Source organism: Melanotaenia boesemani, chromosome 4 (genome assembly GCF_017639745.1).
Source record: "Melanotaenia boesemani isolate fMelBoe1 chromosome 4, fMelBoe1.pri, whole genome shotgun sequence".
In the NCBI taxonomy this organism is placed as follows: Eukaryota; Metazoa; Chordata; class Actinopteri; order Atheriniformes; family Melanotaeniidae; genus Melanotaenia; species Melanotaenia boesemani.
Genome location: NC_055685.1, coordinates 15,858,539 through 15,880,994, shown reverse-complemented (window position 1 = coordinate 15,880,994; position 22,456 = coordinate 15,858,539). Strand labels below are relative to the sequence as shown.

The 22,456-nt window shown below is 38.3% G+C and overlaps 1 protein-coding gene across 3 annotated transcripts in view; it reads left to right on the top strand.

Annotated features, from left to right (window-relative positions):
- Nucleotides 1-22,456, top strand: part of fbxo41 (F-box protein 41) — a 51,458-nt gene that overhangs the window by 6,930 nt on the left and 22,072 nt on the right. For 2 of the 3 annotated variants that reach the window (XM_041984090.1, XM_041984089.1), the window contains exons 2-3: nucleotides 5,609-6,377; nucleotides 6,938-7,167. In XM_041984090.1, the coding sequence (XP_041840024.1) occupies nucleotides 5,829-6,377; nucleotides 6,938-7,167 (779 nt within the window). In that variant the 5' untranslated portion in view covers nucleotides 5,609-5,828. Of the gene's footprint in view, nucleotides 1-3,656; nucleotides 3,715-5,608; nucleotides 6,378-6,937; nucleotides 7,168-22,456 lie in introns of those variants that run through there. The other variant, XM_041984091.1, reaches the window with a different exon arrangement.

The window sequence follows — 22,456 nt, the reverse complement described above, 5'->3', positions numbered from 1 at the left end:
AAAAACAGACTTCCCATCATAACGCATCACTTTACTATAATAGTAGTAATATGTGGGAATATTTTTTAAATCTAAAACTTATATTAATCCTGATTTAAACTTCAGAAACATACAAGACTTCAGAAATGTCATATGAGTTCTATCTTCTGAAATCGATAACTCAGAAGTCTAATTTTGTCCAAACACAAATGTCTCCTTTTCAGCTGTAAGGAAAGCAAAAACACTACAATAAAACTAGTGTTAAAACTAGATGTTGTCCAAGCTGATACAAGGTCACAGAGACCACAAGCCACGAATAAACCATCAGCAGTCATTTCATGCCCAGTTTAAGAAAGGTAGCTAAACTAAACTAAAGCCAGCAAATAACCTGCTCTGCACAACACTGAACTTTTTGAACTTGAGATTTATGTAAGTGAAAGTGAGAAAAAGTCCCAAAAGGTTCTTTTTTTTCGCTGGTTAATATTTCATATATTTTTATTCAACATACTGTGTCATTTTCCATAAAAGCAAAGTTACAGTTTGCTTCCTAGAGAAATCAGACTTCATAAAAAATTTGGTGCATATTGACAGTTCTGTGAATTTTGTGTTGTGTTGGACTCCTAATGTACACACAATGGAGATCCAGTCACCGCTTCCAGAGGTCAGATACTCCACACGGAGCCTTTTATACATCCTCTTACTGAATTTCTCCGATTTTAAACAGCAAAAGGTGTAACAATCAGTCTGGGGATCACTGTTACCCTTTGGTAAACAATTTTAAGCCTGTTTCATAGTTGCTGTGCTCTTTGACGCCTGCTGTGGTATATTATATACCTCTCCTACTAGGAAACACTCACACTTTCACTATCTCAGTTTTATTCCCGAGGCCTCCTCACACTTCCACCTCTTTTCTTTGTAATAACCATTCTATAGTTTTATCATCTTTTTTTGTTTGAAATGCTCACCTGTGACTCTTAACTTCATGCCCAGATTTTCTCTTGGTGTGTTAAAAGAGAACTGGGAGCATAGACAATTCTCCACTTATGATTGAACACCCTCTGACTCCAGGTTACTGCCCTGATGTAAGCAGTAAAAGATAAGGAGTCTCTCCCTCTGCAGCTCTGATACCATCACTGTCTCTCATGACCTTGCTGTAGAGAACAAATTTTTCCTGTATGTCTATATCTTTTCACCGGACAGATTATAATGCCTGGTTTGGCCGTCTAAAAGCTTGCAAAGGTTTGAAATATGATTTAAAATGAGATTGTTTCCAGGCAAAGACCTTTTTTTTTTTTAACATAGCGATCTAGTAACGTTTCTGATCTTATCATATGAAAAGAAAATGTTGCACATAACAATAATATTACTTAGATCGTTACTAACTTGTGTATTCCCGTCGGCTCAGGCTAAACATGAGAGAGATAAAAAAATTGAAGATCAACTGTCCTTGATGCTAAATGTTTTGCCACTCTATGTGAGATCTTGCCATGGAGTGTCTGCTTAGTGGGAATGTTGTTACAGAGCCATTTTGTGTTTGTTTGCATCCCAAAATAGTCCCTCATCTCAAATCTGATCAGTGCAGGAATAAGCATCCATATTCCTCTGTGATTCCTGCTTCTGATTAATTTTAGGAACCAAAAGGACAGAGAACAAATAAATTTGCTTTTCAGTTTATGTAAGTTTTTATTTTATTTTTTCCTCACAGATCAGAATAAGTGTTGACTGGTGTTAAGTATTATATTTGAAACAGTTACTCTGAACCATCTCTCTGTTTATAGAATTTCCCATGTTGATCATCTTTTAATCTTTAATGATATTTAGTTACTGATGTTATTAGTAACTAAATATCATTTGAAGCGATTTCTGTGATGGGGATTTGCCTTGTCTTTTCTCTCATTTTAACCTGTGGCTGACAGTGCAATCAGACTAAATGTTAAGTGAAAAATCTAAATGTTAACCGATGTGAATCCAGTTTTTGAAGCATTTTGCAACATGGTTTTTTGCCTCAGGGTCAATGGATACCACTTTAGATACGATGTCAATTAGCCACATATATCTGTGCCATCAACCAGGAGCTGTCTGTTACTTTTCATATAACATTTAAGTTCTTTTTTTCTTGTAAAACATAACAAAACAATATGGAATCTACTTGTAAATTTGCTGTGACATTTAGAAATTAAATAAAAAAAAATTACGAAAATAAATCTTTTCTTTTTTCTTAATTTAATTTAATTTAATTTCAAAATAGGAGACAATTTCCAAGGCGGCTTAATCTTCTATTGAATTTTGTAGAGTAGCTTGGTTCCACCAGCATGCAGGTGTATCTACTAAAGTTTTTATCATTTGAATGGGTCATCTGTATTTTATTTGGGGAGACCGAAAATGCAAATTTTTTAATCCGGGTCACAAGCTGAATAAATCTGAAAATGCCACCATTCTGTTTCTCCATTTACATCCTATACCCATCTTTCTTGAACTGATGATGTCATAGCCCCACCTCTCCCGTAACCCGGATGTGCAGACCTTGTCAACAGCTACAACAATGACAGATTACAGTCTTGCATTTGTGCTGCAGAAGCTACAGAGCCTGAAATAGCTTTTACATCAAAATACGGAAAAAATCCTAAATGCATACAAATGTCTCCTTTTTAGCTTAATTCTCCATCATCTTCTTTAAGTATGTTTGTTTGCATAGCACAAGTTTATACTCATGTCCATGTCTTATTCTGTGTTTTTTTTTTTTTTTTTTTTTTTCTGTGACAGCATTACATCGTCATTCACAGGCCTGGCATATTTTATACTTCAGCGTTTTCAGTGGTTTTGTGTGGACACACACACACACACATACACACACACACATCTTAAAATAATTGTTTTTTTATGGAAATCTTTTTAAAAACAAAATGAGATCTGTCTCTGTGTTGATGTAGCCTCAGAGCTCTTATTTATTTACCCTACCCAGTTCAACCTTACCTTGGCAACCTGTTATATAATTTATATATATAACTTGTATATAAATATAACTTTATATAACTTCAGATCAACCCGCCATCCTGACTTTCCACGGGGTGGTGGGGGACAGTGGACATTTGTGTTCATTCCCTTCTATATTTAAGATTATTGCATTTGTGCTGGATATTGTTTGGCATTAAAACTAACATTTAAGCTAAATTTTGACAGAAAAAAACACATGTAAAATGCAAAAGTAAAAAAACATTTTCAGTAAACGCTCGCAAATCTGAACATTTAGCATTGTTATGTTTATCCTGCTACTTGTAAACAAACCATAAATTTGGCTAACTAACTGAGACAACAAATGCTAGTTATCTGTGGTAAAGTACAACCAGTGGCTGGAATCCTGTAACAGATACATATTTTCACAACTCAGGAGGTAGTCCTACAGTTCTTAACACTTTTCTCTGATGCTGTTTTTGTTGTTTGTCATGGCATACCATAGGAATCTCAGTGCTTAAAGGTTGTTACTACAAACGTGAAGTTTAAAGATTTTTAACTTGGGTAAATGCTTATTCATGTCCACTCACTTCAAATTTAACTAGTAAAGGGAAAAGTGCTGCATAAAATGAGGTATTGAATATACAGAGCAATGATAAATACTAACACTGTGGAGTGGCTGCAATGCAAATAAATGATTTCAAATCATGTATTTCTTAACTCACAGAAAGACTACAAACACTCTAGCTGCCTCAAAGGTTTCAGCTGAGCTCTACAGGCAGGGTGAGTATAGAGCAGCATTATTTCTTTCCTTTTTCTGCTGTTTAAATACCTCTCAGAGTACTTGTAAGGAAATGGGAGTGTCTGCCATCTGCAGTGTAGTGACTGCGTCTGTGAAATCCTCCTCTTTTAATAAGTGGGCACTACTTGCCAGTAAACTCCCTGATCCAGCCTCACCAGACGTCTAATAACAGCCTCTGTGACTTCTGGGGATTTCCAGTGTATAAGCCCATTGTGAAGAGCAATCTGCATCTGTGATTTGTCATTACACCCCACCGTCAGCTGCTTCCTTCATTAACAGCTGCTGTAGTTTACTCTGAAACTGAGAAATTTCGCAGTCTGTTCTGGTTCAAGCTTCAGTCTTTGCTGTAAAAGTCCAAATGGCTCAAATTGAAACACAGACTATGCACGCTGTACACAAGCAGCGGCTGAGATTCAGACCATGTTGGCTGGAATTTCTTTTGGCAGAAACCACATGGAAAATCAATCCAAGAAATGGGAACTGGTGGTGATGAAGTTTGGACCAGCACCCATTGAGTTTCAGTTCTTTTTTTTATATATATTTTCTTCTAACCAATCTGCTGTATTCACTGGATATTTTATCTGATTGTCTTTTTTCATCTTCGCTGACAACACTTAGCTTGATGTGTGATGTAACAGAGTCTGAAGGGCTTGGACTGAAATGTAATTGCACTCATGGACAGGGACACTCAAGATTCACTGCTCTTGTAGATCTTTTGCGCCTGGTGACTAAGACTGATGTGATTAGAAAAATGCACTTCAGTTGGATAAATTGATGAAGGGAATCAATAAAGGCTGGCATGCTGAAATGTTATTTTGCCCTGCGTTGCAAGTGCTGGGTAACTTAAGAAGTAATGGAATGTTATAGCCAGATTTACTCCTTTCTGTAACTAACTAGCAGATGTAAATGATGGATATTAAAATCTCATTTGAATATTTTTGTAGTTTTGTAGATGCATTAGAGAATCACATGCTTTGCTAGTCACAGTTTGAGCTTTGGGTATGGGGATATTGTTTGAAACATAAAGCAGCATTTAAGACTTACAAGAAAGTGCAGAAAAAGTCCTGCATGAGAAGGCTGTAGCTCAGATAATAGGCCTTTTTTTTTGTCCCCAATTCGGGTTACCAGATCCCTTTGTAAAGGTCTTAACATTACCCAGTCTGACCTCGTTGGCTTAAGACAGGGAAATGATGTTGGCACTAACAAGCACTCTAGCTAATGGATCTACTTTCATTTCCAGACTCTTCTGGAGTCGTCCTTTGTGGATGTCAGACTACAAGCACAGGAGTTTGCTTTATAACCTTCACTGAAGGTCTCATGTTTCTCAACCATTAAGTTCATAGATCATTATTACTGAATGATAGAAGAGCCTCTGCTCTCGGCTGAACCCGGGGCAGCAAATGCTGAGGGATGGGTTCTTACAGGAAAGATGTGAAATAAGATGCTGAATGATTTTCTAGATATTTCAGTATTTTTCTCTCTTCTTTTAGTAGTTTTTTGACTGTGATTCAGTATGTTAATTGGGACACTATTCTTATGTGACCCTGCTTTCTAATAAGCAGATATAGCCATTGGGTGGAGGTTTCCTAGTTAATTATCTCTTAAATTGATGTTCTTGATTGTTTAACAGAATAAACAGCAGAACATCCAACTTTCTGTTTCAGATAACTCTTGCAAAGATACATTTGGATCCTTAAGTTAAGCTCTTTGCTCGACTTTATTAGTGACTCATGATGCAAATGGGAATGAAAATACATCAGTGTACTACATTGTTCTTCTTGTGAAATCTGATTTGCCAGCTTACAAAAGCTTGTATCAAAATGACTCCAGTGGAAAACACACCATCTCTGAGCTGGGCTTTCTTCTTTTACTCAGGAACCATGGCAGATGATGTAAAAAGACCTGCTGAATGTTGCCTTGCTGCGCGGTTATGTGACTGACCTGACTCCTCCATCTCCATCTCCTGCTGACTTCACCTTGTTGCCCAGCTTGCACCATGAGAGGATCTACCATGTGCTTGACCTCTGTGCCCTCATACATGCGCTGTCCTTGCGCTGCATGAGCGCCCCCTCTCCTCCAGCAGTTGCTGCACGGAATGGCCTCTCTGGACCTGCCCTACCGCTGTCCTCGCTGCGGGGAGCACAAGCGCTTCCGAAGCCTGTCATCCTTGCGTGCCCACTTGGAGTATAACCACACTTACGAGACCCTCTACGTCCTCTCCAAGTCCAACAGTGTGTGTGACGCCGCTGCTCTACTGCCTCTAGTGGCTGAGGGAGCTCTCCTCACTCCTGCCAACAACAACGACCCTTTTGAGCCGCTTCGCCACTCAGCTTTAAAGGAGTGCCACTTTCCTTGTCGTGAGCTTCCTTGTGCAGATGATCTGAGTTTGACCCCAGCTAACTCCAACTCTGCAGCCAGGTATATTCCTAATGTGGAATTCCCCCTGGGGGAGATTTTTATGAAGAAAGCCATGACATCCACAGACCCAGGTCCCCATGGAAACCCCAGCACAGCTGTAGCAGTTGCGGCTAATGTGGCAGCTAGTGCCGTGGAGGCAGCCTATGAGGAAGGCCTGGCCAGGCTTAAGGCGCGGGCCTTTGAAAGACTGGAGCTAGATGAGAGGCTGGAGAAGCTGTCAGAAGAGGTGAGTGGGTGACTTTTCTTATCAGAATGAGTATAAAGTGAATAAGAGAAGAAAATATGCTGTTAATCACTGCATTGGATTGTAGCTACAAAGCATTATTTCTGAATGTTGGCCATTATAATTTTTTTGTTTATTGTTATAGTAATATAGGTAAACTATGATGTCATTGCCTCAAAAGCATACCAGCTGCTAGTCGTGTGAAGAAAATAAATGGTTTATTCCTCAAGTGTCACAAAAAAAGGAAAACGGTTTAACATAATAAGGAATAAAATAAAAGAGGTCTTCTTGGAAACAGTGAAAAACCAATAAGAAAATATTAAAATTAGTTTTCCTCATTTATATGATAAGGCTTAATATTTTGTCTTGACAGGACAGGTGAGCAAATGTTTGGAGGCAGCAGAAGTGCAAACAAGTTTGTACGGCACAGTTGCAGAATAAAATGTCTTCTTCAGAGAAATTCTGACAATGTGACAATGACTTCATTTGCACATTTTGTAGTGGTTCACAGTATAGTTAATATAGTGGCACATTAGGCAGCTAACGACCTTTGTGTCTTGAAGGTGGAGCAGAAAATTGCAGCCCGTGTAGGCCGTCTTCAGGCAGAGCTGGAGAGGAAGAGTTCTGAGCTGGAGCGGGCCAAGCAGGAGAGCGAGCGGCTGAGCCAGGAGAAGCAGGACCTGGAGAACAAGGCTACAGAGCTTTCTCGACAGGTGGACGTCTCTGTGGAAATGCTAGCTAACCTCAAGCAGGACCTGGTGAACAAGGAGGCAGAGCTGAACCACAAACAGCAGTAAGTGAAATGCACTTGTTTTATAGACTCAAGCTGTGCAACAAATTCCATGTCTTATGCTAAATCTGAGCAGGCTTTTTTCATATCAACATTAGTTTTGTTGCTGCTTAAGTAGAATTATTTTAAGGTACTTTACCTGCTACAATGAAACAACTCAGCAAGGACTGGAAGTGATTTGTCCATCCTAATGCCAGACGAGGAGGTCAAGATTTTGAAAATAACCGACAGAGAGTTGCACCTAAATGCAGATGAATCTTTTTAATTTCAGTCAAATCTAACAGGAGATTAACATGAAACAAATGGAAATTTCGTCTCTCAAATCAATCCTCAGGTACAAATAAGGGGTTGACCTCAGTGTGCAGCATTTGATTTGTTTACTGAAAAATGTGGTGAATGTGAAGCTTTCAGTTTGGCATGTAACTGTCGCCATCTTGGATAAGGGGGAACCTGGATATATTTTTGAAAGTTCAATGATCAAAGTACCCGCCAGAAGTTACTTTTCAGAAGGACCACCAGTATGCCGATCAGACGAAGTAAATCCTGCTAATGACACAGTGATGACTGATAGGAAATGTTTGTTGGTGTGGCTTTTAATGAGAGATGCTGATGTTTCTGAATGGAAACTATATAATTACGATAGAATTGTTTTGGAGCTTGTGATCATCACTGACTTTGAATTTTTAAGAAAACAAAAAACGAAAGCATGATGGCTTAATTGTAAAAACGTTATTGTGAAAACATTAAACATATCATGTTAAAGCTTGATCATTTTTATTGTAAGAACATGAAACACAAAGGACTGTATGCAAATGTTGCGACCTAGAAATATTGGATTTTTTTGTGATTATTCTTGTCAAGCGATTCAGTTCTTTTTCTTCTAGATCAGTTGATAGTTGTTGACACATGAATGTGGGACAGTAACACTGTACCTCACCTGCCTGTGCGCAGTGAGACAGTGCATGTGTACATTTAAGGGTGTTCCAGACTTACAAGAATACACTGACACTGTCAACGGTTACATCAACAAGTGCATTGAGGATGTGACGACCATAGTGAAAACAATCAAGCGGCGTCCACACTAGACATTCATGTTTTTACGATAACATTATCATGTTATAACATGGTACGGTCTCAATTTTTTAGTTTATTTGAGTGACAGCTTTACTCTTCTGTAGCATCCCATGCCCCTCTGCTATACATATATGTTCACAGTGTAAGTGACATCATTAGTTACTCTCAAAAGCATCAACGTCGACAGTAAAATATGCAAGTGTGTTGATATTCTGTAGTTCCACAATGATCTGCATAAAATAGGGCAAGGAACTGCTTATAGCTGCAGAAAAAAAGAAAACGTGGATGTGAGACTTTGCCAGATTTGGCAAACACTTTTCTGGCATCCCAAACTCAAGATTTGATTGACATTTGTCAGCACAGGGATTACATTTTTCCTATTTGCTCATAAATAACTCAAACAAGCAACAGGTTATGTTTTGTCAGAGCTATTGCAGTTTAAAGTGGGTTGTTAGGTCATAGTAGAAATAATTTAAAAATTGTTTGTAGCTTTTTCAAACAGCTGCAATCAAAGATAATTCAAGTGTGTCTGTCTTCCTTGGAGAATGTTTATATGCACTCTGCTGTTTGCGTAAAAGGTGATATAAATAGTCAAAAATGAAAAAATGAGGACTCAGAGAGAACTTTAAACCTTAATTGCAGGGAAATAAATTCAAATGTTTTTGTAAGTTTAAAAAGTTACAGAAACAGGCGCTCTGTGTTGGAACTATTCCTGGGCTGTGGTTTCCAAAGGTGTTTGAACATCTGACTGTAGAATGACATATTAACTGTTAATAAAGCAGATTATCATTCCTTTACTTCACCTCTACCATTCTGCTGATGGTGTAATTTTCAGTCAGCAGATGGGGTCTACATCTGTCCCGCTCTTGTTCCTATTTACCAATGACCTCTAGGGCTGGTCAGCTGCTCGAGCTGAAAAGAAGGTTGAAGGATAGCAGCTGGGTTGGCAGCAGCCAGCTCCTGCCAGCCCTCCATAAAGTTGCCATGGTGCTACTTGAACTAGTAGGGCTGCTGTAAATGGACTTGGATGTAAATCACAGCATTATGAAGCAAGCAGGACATGATTTGGAGCTCTCCCGCAGCATGGCACAAACAGCGGGTTGTGGACAACCAAGCTTTCAGAGCTTTTACTGAAATTAATCCAAGCATGATTTATTATGTGTTCCAGACACTGGTGTTATTTTTAGTTTGAGAGGATAGGACAACATTTAAAGAAAAAAAAGCATGTCATTTATGAGGATAAGTCTGTGCTAAAATATAATTGTTTACCCTTTTCCTGAATCCTTGGATCTATGGAATAAAGTGTCATCTTGTCTCTTATTCATTATTAACAACTGATGTTTAGAACAGGGGATTAGGAGGCACAGGATAAATAATAACAATAGATGGGGGCTCTGGTGCCCGAACAGTTAATTGAAGAATATAATTTCTGTCTCCGAAAGATCAATAAAGGTGTTAAGATAAGACTGACCTGTTTACTTGCCTTAATTTGTCAAGACAGCTAGCATAATCTTTCTATTTTCTTTCTATTTTATAACTTCCCCTTTGTCTTCTTAAATGTCAGAAACAAGTTAAAAATGGAGAGGTTGTTTCAAAGTCCTCTAATCTCTTCACAAACATCACTGAACACGTCACTGTGCTGTATGTAGCTCTCTGGATGTATTCATGCTATTCACTGACTCAGTAATAACATAAAAAATGGCCTGGAGACAAACAAAATAAATGCATATCAATTTCATGCTTAGTGACATTAATAGCCAGACATGATCAAACAGCAAATATTACAATTTTTTTTTGTTGAATGTTTCGTCAAATAATCTGTTTGTTCTATAAAACACCAATAATAAAATAAAGGTTAAGACTTTAATAAAGCCCAATGTTATGCCTTGAGCCTTGCTTAGTTTGTCAAGATATGCAGTACACAATGACACAAAAGAGCAAATAGTGTACAAATATGGCTGTTGTTTAATTTTGCTCTATAATCTAGAAATAATTTGTAGGTTTTAGTTGTGCTTCTATGAACAGATATAGGGCATTTGGTCCTTGTAGGTCACAGCCTACTTACTTAGCATTAGAAATGTCATTTTCAATACTTTACAGCCTCACAACACATGCAGCAGGTAGATTTTTTCCTTCAACAACATTTAAGAGAATTTTTTTTTCTGCTTAGAGACCCTAATTGCATTACATATAACAAAACAAAATTACACAAGTTGCGTCCATACTTGTGTTTGTATAATCCATTCAAAGAAAACACGCAACTCACTTTGCATGTTTTTTTTTTTCCTTTTAAGTTTTTCTTCGCTCAGGTTTTGTGACATACTTAAGAGAAGGATGTAGAGTATTTGAAGGGTTTACAGTTTGGGGAAACAGGGAGGAATTCTGACAGGTAAGCTAAGCCAGAGCTACTCAGAACAGGGCCTTTCAGAATATTTTTCACCATCTAAAACAGTTTAGGTTTTTAAAAAGGTTTGCATTGTTTTAGATGCCAAAAAGGGCCATAAATAGCACTTGTTCAATCTCGTTCTGAATATTGTTAGGTCTAGCTCCATTAAAGAATTCTTTCTTGATTCTCAAAACTGAGAGTGTTCTGAATACTCCCCTCTCTACTGCAGGTTCAGCATTTATCATGAGTAAATTGCTAAGTACAATAACCCCCAAACAAACATACACACACACACACACACACACACACAAAAAGGAGTATTATGACATGTGGAAATCTGGGACAGGGTAACACAGTTTTTTTTTTTTTTTTGTTTAACTGTTTAGTCCCACCTCTATCTTGCTACAGTGTCTGCACTTGTGTATCCTGGGAGCATCAGACAAGACGGTCATATGCTAGCTTTAAAATCCTTGTCTGGTGACTGTCTCCTTTTTATGACAAGAGCTTAGTCTCTCTCTCTCTCTCTCTCTCTCTCTCTCTCTCTCTCTCTCTCTCTCTCTCTCGTTTTCTTGCTGTCTCTCTCTTTTTCATAACACACATACACACACACACACTTCTTGTGTCTCTGTCTCTCAGGAGTAGCTGGCAGTCAAACAGGGAGCTCATTCAGGCTTTCAGAGTAGGTCTGAGGTGGAAAAAGAGCATCACAGACGGTGAATGTTCAGCAGGGTTGGTGACTAAGCAGACACAAAGCAACTTAAAGTAACTCAGCCTGACAATCTCAACTCAAAGATTTTTAGTTCACAAACATAATGTGAAGACTGTTAGGGCTCCAGCAAGGAGTTATACTTCATGTTTCACATCAGAGGTGTCAGTTGCTAAAAATGCAAGTCACCTAACTCTGCGTTGCTATGCAACCAGAAAGAACTCCTACGGACTGCATTTTGCTGCCAGCAGCATTGTGAATAAGAATATAACACTGGCTTGATAATTGATCCTGCACTTAAAACCTCTGTAAGTAATTATGAAGAGCATACACAACGCCTTAGGTTTAGCTGTTCATTGCAGGCCAGACTTCATTACTCTCTCAGCATGCATATCAGTTAGTAGAAAAATTAATTCACCATTAACAGTAAGTCCCACATCACACGCCTTACACTGTAGCAGTTACTTATGATTCATGGTGATACACATCAATTTAGTAGTTAAAATCACATAAATAGGAGTTGTGCAAGAATGGGTGTTAAGTGGTCTGCTGGCTGCAGGAATAAATGAGAGCAGCTGCAGTCATTAGAAACTAAAGCCTGAGGAGAAAATGGAAAAACAGGTGGAATAGTTATCTCCGTCAAATTTTAGTGCAGTGCCTCTTTTTGTGTCTGTTACAGAAATCTGTTGAGTAAGGTTGAAATCTGGCCAACTAATATAATCTCTTGAGACATAGTCTAATAATGTTTGTTTTCTTATGTTATAGTTAATAATAATAATTACTTTTAATATTCAAAGTTAGAACAGAAGTTTGTGTTTTGAGTTTGTCACATCACATAAAAAATCTGTATTTCTTAGTCTAACATATTTGGTTAAAACAATTAAAGCATGCAGTCAAATACATAAGAAAATGTGCAGTGCTCTCCGATCTGAGATACTGGGGTACTTTTCTGCTAAATAGACCTTGATCTACAGTTCTTAGATCAGCCCAATAAAACACACCAAATCAGCTAGTGTCCTTTAAATCCACCAAAAGTAAAATCACAAATTTATACTGCAGATATTAAGTATTTTAGTCAGGCTGTCCCATTTGAAGTTTTTTCAACTACCAGATGAAAAATGGGACAGATCTTGTTGGTGATCCTGAACTCTGTATCTCTGCAGTTACATAGTTAGTTCTGAAACTTCAACTCACAGAGTAGCTATACGACACTCCAGTCTTCACTAAATAAATGCACGGTGTGTAACTCAAGTATGTGCACATACAGACTTTTTATAATGGTAGTGTAAGATTATTAACTTGGTCCTTTAATCCACTGACTATACATCTGATTCTCTGAGTTGGTATATTTCCAGATCTATGGTGGTGGTGCAGTAATCAGCTTCGCTCTTAAAAAAAAATAATAATAATAAAAAGAAAAGTATCAATTTCTTTTCCATGTTATTATTCTTTTGCAGTTAAGTGAGCAGTCAAACAGCATTAGTTTTATAAATTCTGACATCCAGAAAACTATTTCTGTAATGGAAGCATAACAGTTAGCTAGCTGTAAGAAACACATTGAGACAGATGTATTGTAGTAGGCCTTATAACATTTCAGTGTTAGAGATAAGGTTGACTTTTGCTCACCTTAAATACCTGCTTAACTTGAGCACTTCTTTTATGGATTATGGCAAGTCTCCTGTGGGCCACATGTGGTCCAGATGTCAGTTTGTCAACATGTAGATTACAGCAAGTATTTTGTTGGTCAGAAGTGGCCTTAATACAGGAAACCATTCTTATGGCAATTTCCTTGTGGACTAAATGTGGTGGTGATAAGGCTGAGTTTCGGCAGCTACACTCACATGTAGTCAACACCGTTAAATCAAGGCCATATTTGGGCCAAACATTCTTTGCTATCTGGGGTATGTTTTAGTTGCAGCAGGCTGTATGACAGGACGTCTTGGAGGTAGATGCAATGATGTTAAGATCTGTGCAAAATCTGTAACCTCATGCTGTAAAACAACAATCAAGAAAAGTATTTGTCTGTTCAGCTTTTCTTTGTTTTGGTCACTGTGTGTTTTATTACCTCCGTCAAGGCGAAGATCATGTGTTCGGCAGTCTGTCTATGGACAGATTTTGATTAAATTTTCAGAAAATCTCAGAAATGTAATAAGGAACAAGGATTACATTATGGGGGATCTAGGAATTTTTGAAAGGATTCTTTAATATTGGAAGAATTCACAGCTTCTAACTAAACAGATAATTCCTAGAATCACTGGCAAAACAACAATTACAAGATGACATTATGGTAGATGTTAAATACACCAACAGCTTACTGACATTAAAGAAAATGACAGAAAATGCTAATTTCTTCAATAACATTAAGACTGTAATAGCCATTTGCCTCATCATTGCCTAAGTGTATGCTTCCAGGGTCAAATTTTCTAAATAAGATATGGCATCTATCCTGAAGATGGAAATAGTGGTGAGTGACTCAGGTAAGTGAAGCTTTGGCTTGGGGAGGTCAGTGGGCTCTGAGTAGATTTGGCATATTTTTTAATACTATCTAATGCTGGATGAACCGTTAAGATGGCATGTAAATAAATAAAAAAAAACAAAAAAAATAAAATAAAATCTGTGAACCATATTCAGGCCTCCTGTAGCCTATAGAGAATGTGAGAACATGTCACACTGTGTTGGGCTGCTGGAATGGGCGCTCCATCATGTTAGAAATACATTCCCATCTGTGTACATCCCTTGTTGCCTGGTTAGATTTTCTTTAGCTAAAAAGTGGCAAACATAACAGAGAGAGAAGAATGGATTTTACCACCGAATGCAAGTTCAAGTAAAAATCAGATCCCTAGCAAAATCTGTCTGCATTTTCTTTTTGTAGAATTTATTAAAATAATTATAATACTTCCAAATATATTCAACAACATATTTATTATGTGGAATCATACATAATAGATTTTATGAGTCCTTATATTGATAATAAAGATGTATTTCAGTAGTGTCTTTTTGCATAATATTGTGTCCACCCTCTGCACAGAAATGCAGGAAAAGTAGAGAAATGTTAGGTTTTCATATCATATTCAGAACACACACAGTTGCTACAGCCAGTCTCAACCCCGAGGCCTTATGTATTCCTACAGCCAGCTGTGGTAAAGTTAAGATTGCCCCGTGCGGCATAAGAAATCTGGAGGATTTAAAGGGCCCTACAGAGTACTGCCATATTTGCTGTCACCATGTATCCATCAGAAAACAAGCCTTTATTTCAGTCAGCAGTAACCTTAAGTGCAAATGAACGTATCAATGCAGAAAGAGAACCATCTGATTAACAGCAGTGTCTGACAGAGAGGAGCATGGTGACCTCTGAAGGCTCGGGAAGAGAAATTTGTTGCAACGTGGTCTGCAGAACAAGTGTAGACTATTAGTACTTAAGAAAGTTCTGCTTAAGTAATAAAAATAAACCCTGTCAAAAGTCATTTGTTTGTTTTTTCACAAATATGTTCAGAATCATGTAAGCATTGAAGTCTAGTAATATCAAGACAATGGAGGAAATATGGTATTTGCCTAAGCCTCAGAGGAATGGATGAAATGTCAGCAGATTGTTTGCACAGAAAGCTTTTTCAGTGCTGATGTTTCACATGTAAAAAAAAAAAAAAAGCACTGTAAACAATGCATGTGCAGAATACACTTGATTGACTTGGCCTATTTGAAAACTATTAATAGTGGATATACATATATGTGCTATCTGAGCTTAATTTGACTGCATGTGTACACTTATGTATATCTATGGTATTTATGAGACACATTAAAGTTGCAGTAATACCAACTCTGAAAGAACTACTCTATGAATACCAAATATGTATTTTGACACTGCGTTCATGTTTCCTGGTGTGAGATGAAGCGGTTTCCAACAAGGTTTGATTCTGGGCTACGTGTGTGTGTGGATGGTACAGTCGATACCGGTGCTATTTTCAAGCAGGATTTATGAGGAGTGAGTTGTTTGTGTTTATCATTAGATGGAAGACCCTGACATGAGTGTCCTTGAGACAGGGTGAGATGATTTGAAAAGGGAGGAAGCGGAGACAGTAATGATGCTACAGCTAGTCCTTCACTGAACATGTCTCGTAACACAATGAAAAGTTTCCCAAAAGTGAAGCCTCCATGACCTGTTTGCCATTACTGCGCAGACTCTGATAAACCCAGGGCAAGGTTGCGAAGTCCGTCTCAGAGACATTTGGTTTCAGTTTTCAGTTTGTGGAATCATCTATCAACCAGTCTTAAGGGTCTGGTTGTTCAAAAGTAATCTGATCGGATTTCGTTTATCTGATTGGATCAAATCTTGAAAACGGGTTGTTCAAAAGGGAAAGAAGGATTCTGAAATTGGCTTGGATCACGTAATCCACTCCTGGTTGTTATCTGGAAAGAACCCTCAGTTTGTGTTGTTCAAAACTTTTGAGTAGGATCTGGATACCTTTAATCCAAGAAAACAGGATTACCCTGATCCCAACAGAGCGTAGGATTACAAGACAGATTTCAGGAGGAAACTACGGTAAAACCTCAGATTTTAACAAATAAAAGTTTCTTTTTAGTCAGTGCATATGCTAATATTTATATGTTGCACCTGACTTGTTTAACTGTTCAAGGCTAAAGTAAATAAAGTAGGCATAGGCTACTTATTAAGCCTGTCAGCATATCCATCCATTATCTTGACCCCTTATTCCATTTCGGGTCGCAGCTGAGCTGGAGCCTTTCCCAGCATTTTAGCAGGTGAGAGGCAGGGTACACCCTGGACAGGTCACCAGGGCCAACACAGACAGACAAACAACCATTCACACACACACTCTCTCCTAGGGAGAATTTAGAATAACCAATTAACCTATCATGCATGTCTTTGGACGGTGGGAGGAAGCCGGAGAGAACCCACGCATACACGGGAGAACATGCAAACTCCACACAGAAAGGCCACCGTCCTCAAGGTTCGAACCTCCCCCCAGCCAAGATTCGAACCGGCGACCTTCTTGCTGTGAGGCTGCGGTGCTAACCACCACACCACCGTGCAGCAGCCTGTCAGCATAGTATAGCAAAAATAAAACATAACATTAACTTGTCCCCATGAAATAAACTCCGAAGCAAATGCCATCCCTCACTACACCTCCAGTCAGTCCCTCATTCTGACAGAATGCCAGAGGTTTGTCGGATAGCTCACCATGGGGCTCCGGTGTGTGATTAACATTGTCACAGAGAGGTACATTGCGTCTTTGTGAAGACGTTTCCAGAATATCCACAATGTAGTTGTTAACGGATTCATTTTATATTTGTTGTGGCTCTGATATAAAGTCATACAATTATCGATAGAAGTGGATGTTTATGATTGCTTACTTACTTAAAGTAACCCCAAACCGGCTCTTCTACTTGTTGTTCTTCACATAGCTGGAAGCCCACATTGTTTAATATGCTGGTTATCCGGATTTGGTGATCCTGAAAAATGGGATTCTGGATCAGGGTGATCCAAAACAATGTTGCTTTGAACAACCGGGATAAAAGTAAGATGAATTATGTGATCCCCCATCCTGAAAAATGGGATGTATAATGTATTTATGATGAAACACAAACACACCTTATAAGTCACCTCATAGAGCCAAAACTTTCCCCAAAACCCCTTTTAAACCTTTACACTTGTCAGTTTATTCCTAAGTCATTGATCCCACCTATAAGTTGCTACAGATGTAAATGTTTTGCCTTGTTTATAGCACTGTGTAAATATGTTAATAAGTCCCACTTTCACATCCACAGCTCACCGGGCTGCAGCTGCTCACTTTAGATGCTGCAGTTAGCAAACCTTTAATTTGGTGTTGATGACATTAGATTAACTCTGACACTTTTTGACAGGAGTGCCTAACAGTTGGCAGGTGTGAACCAGGGAAGGTACAGTGTGGAGTTGTTTGCTTGAGCACTTGCTCTGCTCTTCTTTATGTGTGTGTGTGTGTGTGTGTGTTTGTTTGTGTGTGTGTGTGTTCCATGAAGCACAATAAAAGCTAAATGATGTGCTTACTCTACTGAATGCAAGAGGCCCTCCCACTTCAAGTGAAGATCAGGTTTTTTTATTTTATATTTTTCTTTTATGTGTCTTGTTGGTTGATGTGAGTTGAATGACTCCAGGCAATACAATAGTTGAACTACCAAAACAATTTGAAGATGTCAGCTTGAACTAAGATTGGTTTTTAGTCTTTTCAGTGTACTAAAAATTCTAACAGCTGGCCAAGAAAACAGCTGCTGAGATAAACAATAATTGTTAGTTCTGTTCATACTACACTATCAGATTTGTGTTTTATTGAAAAACTACATTGCAAACAAGCATCCAGGTTACAGTCATTCTCTGCTTATAAAACTTCTGACAGATGAATTTCTGATGGCCTTTTCTTGCATAATGAATCCGTTTCTTTCATGCATTGAAAATGCTCTACATATCATCACCTTGCTGTTGTATCTGAGTGACCCAGCCATTGATGATTTGGTTTCCTATTACCTCTCTCTGATAAATAAACCATCCCTGATTCTGGCTTTATAAGAGTTTGTCCACCTACAAAACAAAAATAATAATAATTTTTGATAACTGATCAGAACAAAGACCTGGATGAGTGGTTTTTTTGGAAGTGATCACAGCCCCCCCTCCCCTCCCGATTTTTTTTTCTTTTTAAAGCAACACACTTCAGCCAGCATTACTTTCATCATCCCTTTCTCTCATCCTTTCATCCTTGTCTGGCTCACATCTCCCCTCATGTCACCAGGCTCTTTACACATCTCCTCCTGCTGCCTTCCTCTGTGTGTAGTGCATACAAATGTGTGACATTATGACACAAGGACACAATGAAGGATGCTGAATTCAACCAAAAAGCACCGTTGGATCAAGGTATCACAACAGGACAAAACACAAGCAGCTGTGCTTCGTTAAAGCAGGTGATAGCTGCTTTATCTTCCTCATTCATTCCCTTCAATCATCATTGTTCTTAAATATTAATGAGGACTATTTTTTAATTAACCTGAGTTGATGACAACTATAAAGGGAGGCTAACCAGTGATTGTAATTAACGTTGAGATGGAATCCTTTAGAAGATCTTTGTGCCCGTCACAGCTGGATGTTTTATTTTCTCTCTGTTAAGACGGTAATGTTAGCCAAAACTTGAGGCCATCTGCATTCATGTGTGCCAGGAGAGCAGAAAGCAAGACTCCCTGGGCAGACTAATTCCTGGCATGATTTTTGGACTTCACCAGATGCAAGATGATCATGGTGAGACAGCTTCTTTGCAGTGAACGGGGATGACCTTTAAACAGTGTTTTTGCTGTGTAAGAGAGGTTCAAAAGGTGTGTGGGCCTCATAGTCCTGCGGCCAAGGATAGTTTGTGATAATTTTCCGACAGTTTCAGATGTTTTAGAATGAGCATATGTGTGCTGCTATGACTCATGTCTGCTAACTAGCCACTAGAATATAGTATGGATGGTTGTGTTGGTTAATGCATTGTGTGAAAACAGAAGCACATCTGAACAGTGTAGATGGAAAACAAACTAAATGTAATGTGCACAATTTAATCAAAGCAGCAGGAGTCTTGTCTGCATGTTGAGTTTAACTCATACTAATACAGAACATAAAAAGATGCAGGTGGAACGTAAGGATACAGAGGAGGAATTGGAAGTTTCAGGTGAATGGCAAACTATTAAACATTAAAATGTAGTATAGTAAACAGGGTATTGCTGTTTAGTCTATTAAGCTCATAAAATCTTTTGTGTGACACTTTGAATCCATGTTGCTCATCATGGTCTAAATCTGCAACAATTCAGCAGGTATCATCGTATAATATGAGCACATCCAACATGATGTCATGGCCACATAGTGTGACAATATGATGGTTACCACTGCAGTATGATAAAAGCAAAAGCTAAGAAAAGAGAACACAGAAGTTAAACCAAACAAAACCCAACAGAACCAACATGATATCAGAATAAGCATGATTTACAAAACCAGAAATAAAAGGCTTTTGAGTTTTATTCTGAGACAAGGTCTTTGCTTCTTTTAAAATGATAAACAATTTATGTAAATAAAAAAGCCAGATTGAAATTTGCCAAACTACATGTTGACAAGTCACAAAGCTTCTGGGAGAATGTCCTATGGACAGATGTGACCAAAATGGAACTTTTTGCCAAGGTACATCAGCTCTGTTTACAGATGGAAAAATGAAGCATATGAAGAAACGAACACCGTCCCTACTGGGAAACATGGAGGAGGATCTGTTATGTTCTGGATCTGCTTTGCTGCATCTGGCACAGGGTGTCTTGAATCTGTGCAGGTACAATGAAATCTCAAGAATATCAAGGGATTCTAGAGAAAAATGTGCTGGCCAGTGTCAGAAAGCTTGGTCTCAGTCGCAGGTCATGGGTCTTGCGAGAGGACAATGACCCAAAACACAGCTAAAACACCCAAGAATGGCTAAGAGAAAAACATTGGACTATTCTAAAGTGGCCTTCTATGAGCCCTGACCTAAATCCTATTGAGCATCTTTGGAAGGAGCTGAAACATGCCGTCTGGAAAAGGCTCCCTTCAAACCTGAGACAACTGGAGCAGTTTGCTTATGAGGAGTGGGCCAAAATACCTGCTGAGAGGTGCAGAAGTCTCAGTGACAGTTACAGGAATCGTTTGATTGCAGTGATTGCCTCAAAAGGTTGTGCAACAAAATATTAAATTAAGGGTACCATCATTTTTGTCCAGGCCTGTTTCATGAGTTTATTTTTTTAAATAATTCTGTTGAAGCATTGTTAAAAAGCAATGTCTGACTTTCATTGGTTAAATTTCATAGAATTCTTATTTATTATTACTTTTGTCAGATTCAAGTTATTTCTGTGACCATTGTGAGTTTTTCTATCATTAACTGAAGGGTACCAACAATTTTGTCCACGTCTGTAAAGTCAGTGTGGATGTTCAGAGATAGTAAAGACAAGTGAAGCAAACTTTGTTGTGCCTTTAGCTAAGATGTAAACACAAATATGTATGTATGGTTGCAAATATGTAACATGAAGTAGTCTTTTGGTTAGAAACACACTCCAAACCAGGAAAGATGCCACTCTTCCTTTTCAACTCCCCAAGTGACGGTGTAAACACACAGAAGTGTTTTTCACCTTGAGGTGTAATTTCATGCGGTGTAACTGATTCACATTGTGAGAGAGAGGGTGTGCGTGTAATTCTGTACGTGTGTGTCTGGAAATTAAGATTGACTTAAGGAAGATGGTGCATCCCATTTCCCTCCCCTCCTCTATAAAACCTCCTGGTTTTTCTGCTTCTGTTCGCTGTCTGTTTAAGCCTCTGCAATGTGCTTTTACCTTTGTCTTTGTGCCCTCTCTCCTTCCCACCCTTCATCCCCTTCCTGTCTCCTTCTCTGTCTTTCAGGTCTGACTTTTTTCTCCTTACATGAGGATGTATCTGTTTGAAATGTTCCCCCTTTCCTTCCCTTTTTCCGATCCACCCTTTCTACCATCTAGCCTGTTAGGAGGATTTCTACATTGACTGTTTTCTTATTCTGAATAATAAGCCTGCCAGGCATTTCTCCCACTCTGGGAGAGAGGGGAAAATATTCCTGTGATGGTTCCTCCTGGTGTTTCTGTCTGTAAAGAAATGAAACTCCGATACAACTGAATTATTAATTAAGACAAACTGCATGAATATGCAGCTGCCAAACACAAATGGCCTAAATTAGGTTGCATACTAACAAGTCTCAACAATGACTGACTGTAGAAGTCCTGATTGAGATAAGCTACCGATTGCAGGCTGATTTAAAACAATACTGTCATTGTTTTTTTTCTTTTTATTTGCTAACTTGTAGAATGAGACGAAAACAGCTGCCTTGTACTGTTTAACATTATGACACATTAGATTCAGCTTTGATTATTGAATCACAGTAAATGATAAGTGGAGTCATTAATTACAATGAGATGCAGCTTACACAGCAGGATGATGCAGTGTTACATATAGACTGTTCTGCATCCGTCCTCCAGCATTTCATAATGTAGAGTTGATGAAGACAGACGTCTCATGCTTCCTCACAGCAGTAGTTCACTGAAAAAAGTGGCTGGACAAGTGTTCTCTGTGTACATCTAATGGATACTTTATGAAAATAAATCCTCGTTTTTACAAAGTAGATGATATCAATACATCTCATTATTCACCCTCTCATGTCCTTAATGAATTCAGTTGGACTTTCTACAGCGAATACCATGCAGACAGAAATGAAAGAAATGAATCAAATTACATTGGTAGAAATAGTTTGTCAATCAACAACCAGCCAATGTTTGTTGGGGAAGGACCAAGAGTGATGTCTGAACAGCCAATCTCACATTCTGGATATGAACTGTTATTTAAAAAAAACAAAAAAAAAACATGCAAAATAAATTATTCAGATATGAGAGGGGTAAACTCCAAGACACTTGAAAATGAAGGTTCACCACAGTTTTTTTTTTCCATTATAATCAGGTTTATAGACACACAAGTTTAAAAAAAGGCTGAAACACCAGCTGTTAATACAAATGATATGTCATCATTCACGGTTTATGTTCTTGTTTCGTGTGTTTTGCTTTTGTTATGTTCATGGTTTTTGTTCTTGGTTTTTATTCATGTTTAGTTCTGTGTTGCTTTTTTTTTAGGTTTCAGCTCGTTAGTTCACCTGGTTGTATTTTTTAATTCCCCTCACCTGTGCCTTGTTTATCCTTCAGTGTATTTAAATCCATTGGTTTCAGTTCCTCCTTTGTCCACTGCTTTCTGTTTGCTGCTTCTGTCTGTTTGCTGTTAGTTAGTGTTGTTTTCCCTGCGTTCCAGTCCTCAGTGTTTACGAACTTCACAACATCTCCTCTCATAGTCCCCTGTTAGAGACCTTTGGGTTTTAAAAGGTTAACTGTGACAATCAAACATCTTTTAATGCCCAAAGTAATTATTTTAACACAGAAAGTGGTTTAGCATCTTCAAAAAGGTGTGCTCTTATGTTTTGCCATTCTGCGTAATCCCCACAGTGAAGCAAAGAGAAAGATCAGCGATGGTTTGAAGATGGTTTGTTGAAGGTGAAATTGCTGATCTTAAATTATTGTGGATATCATACCAT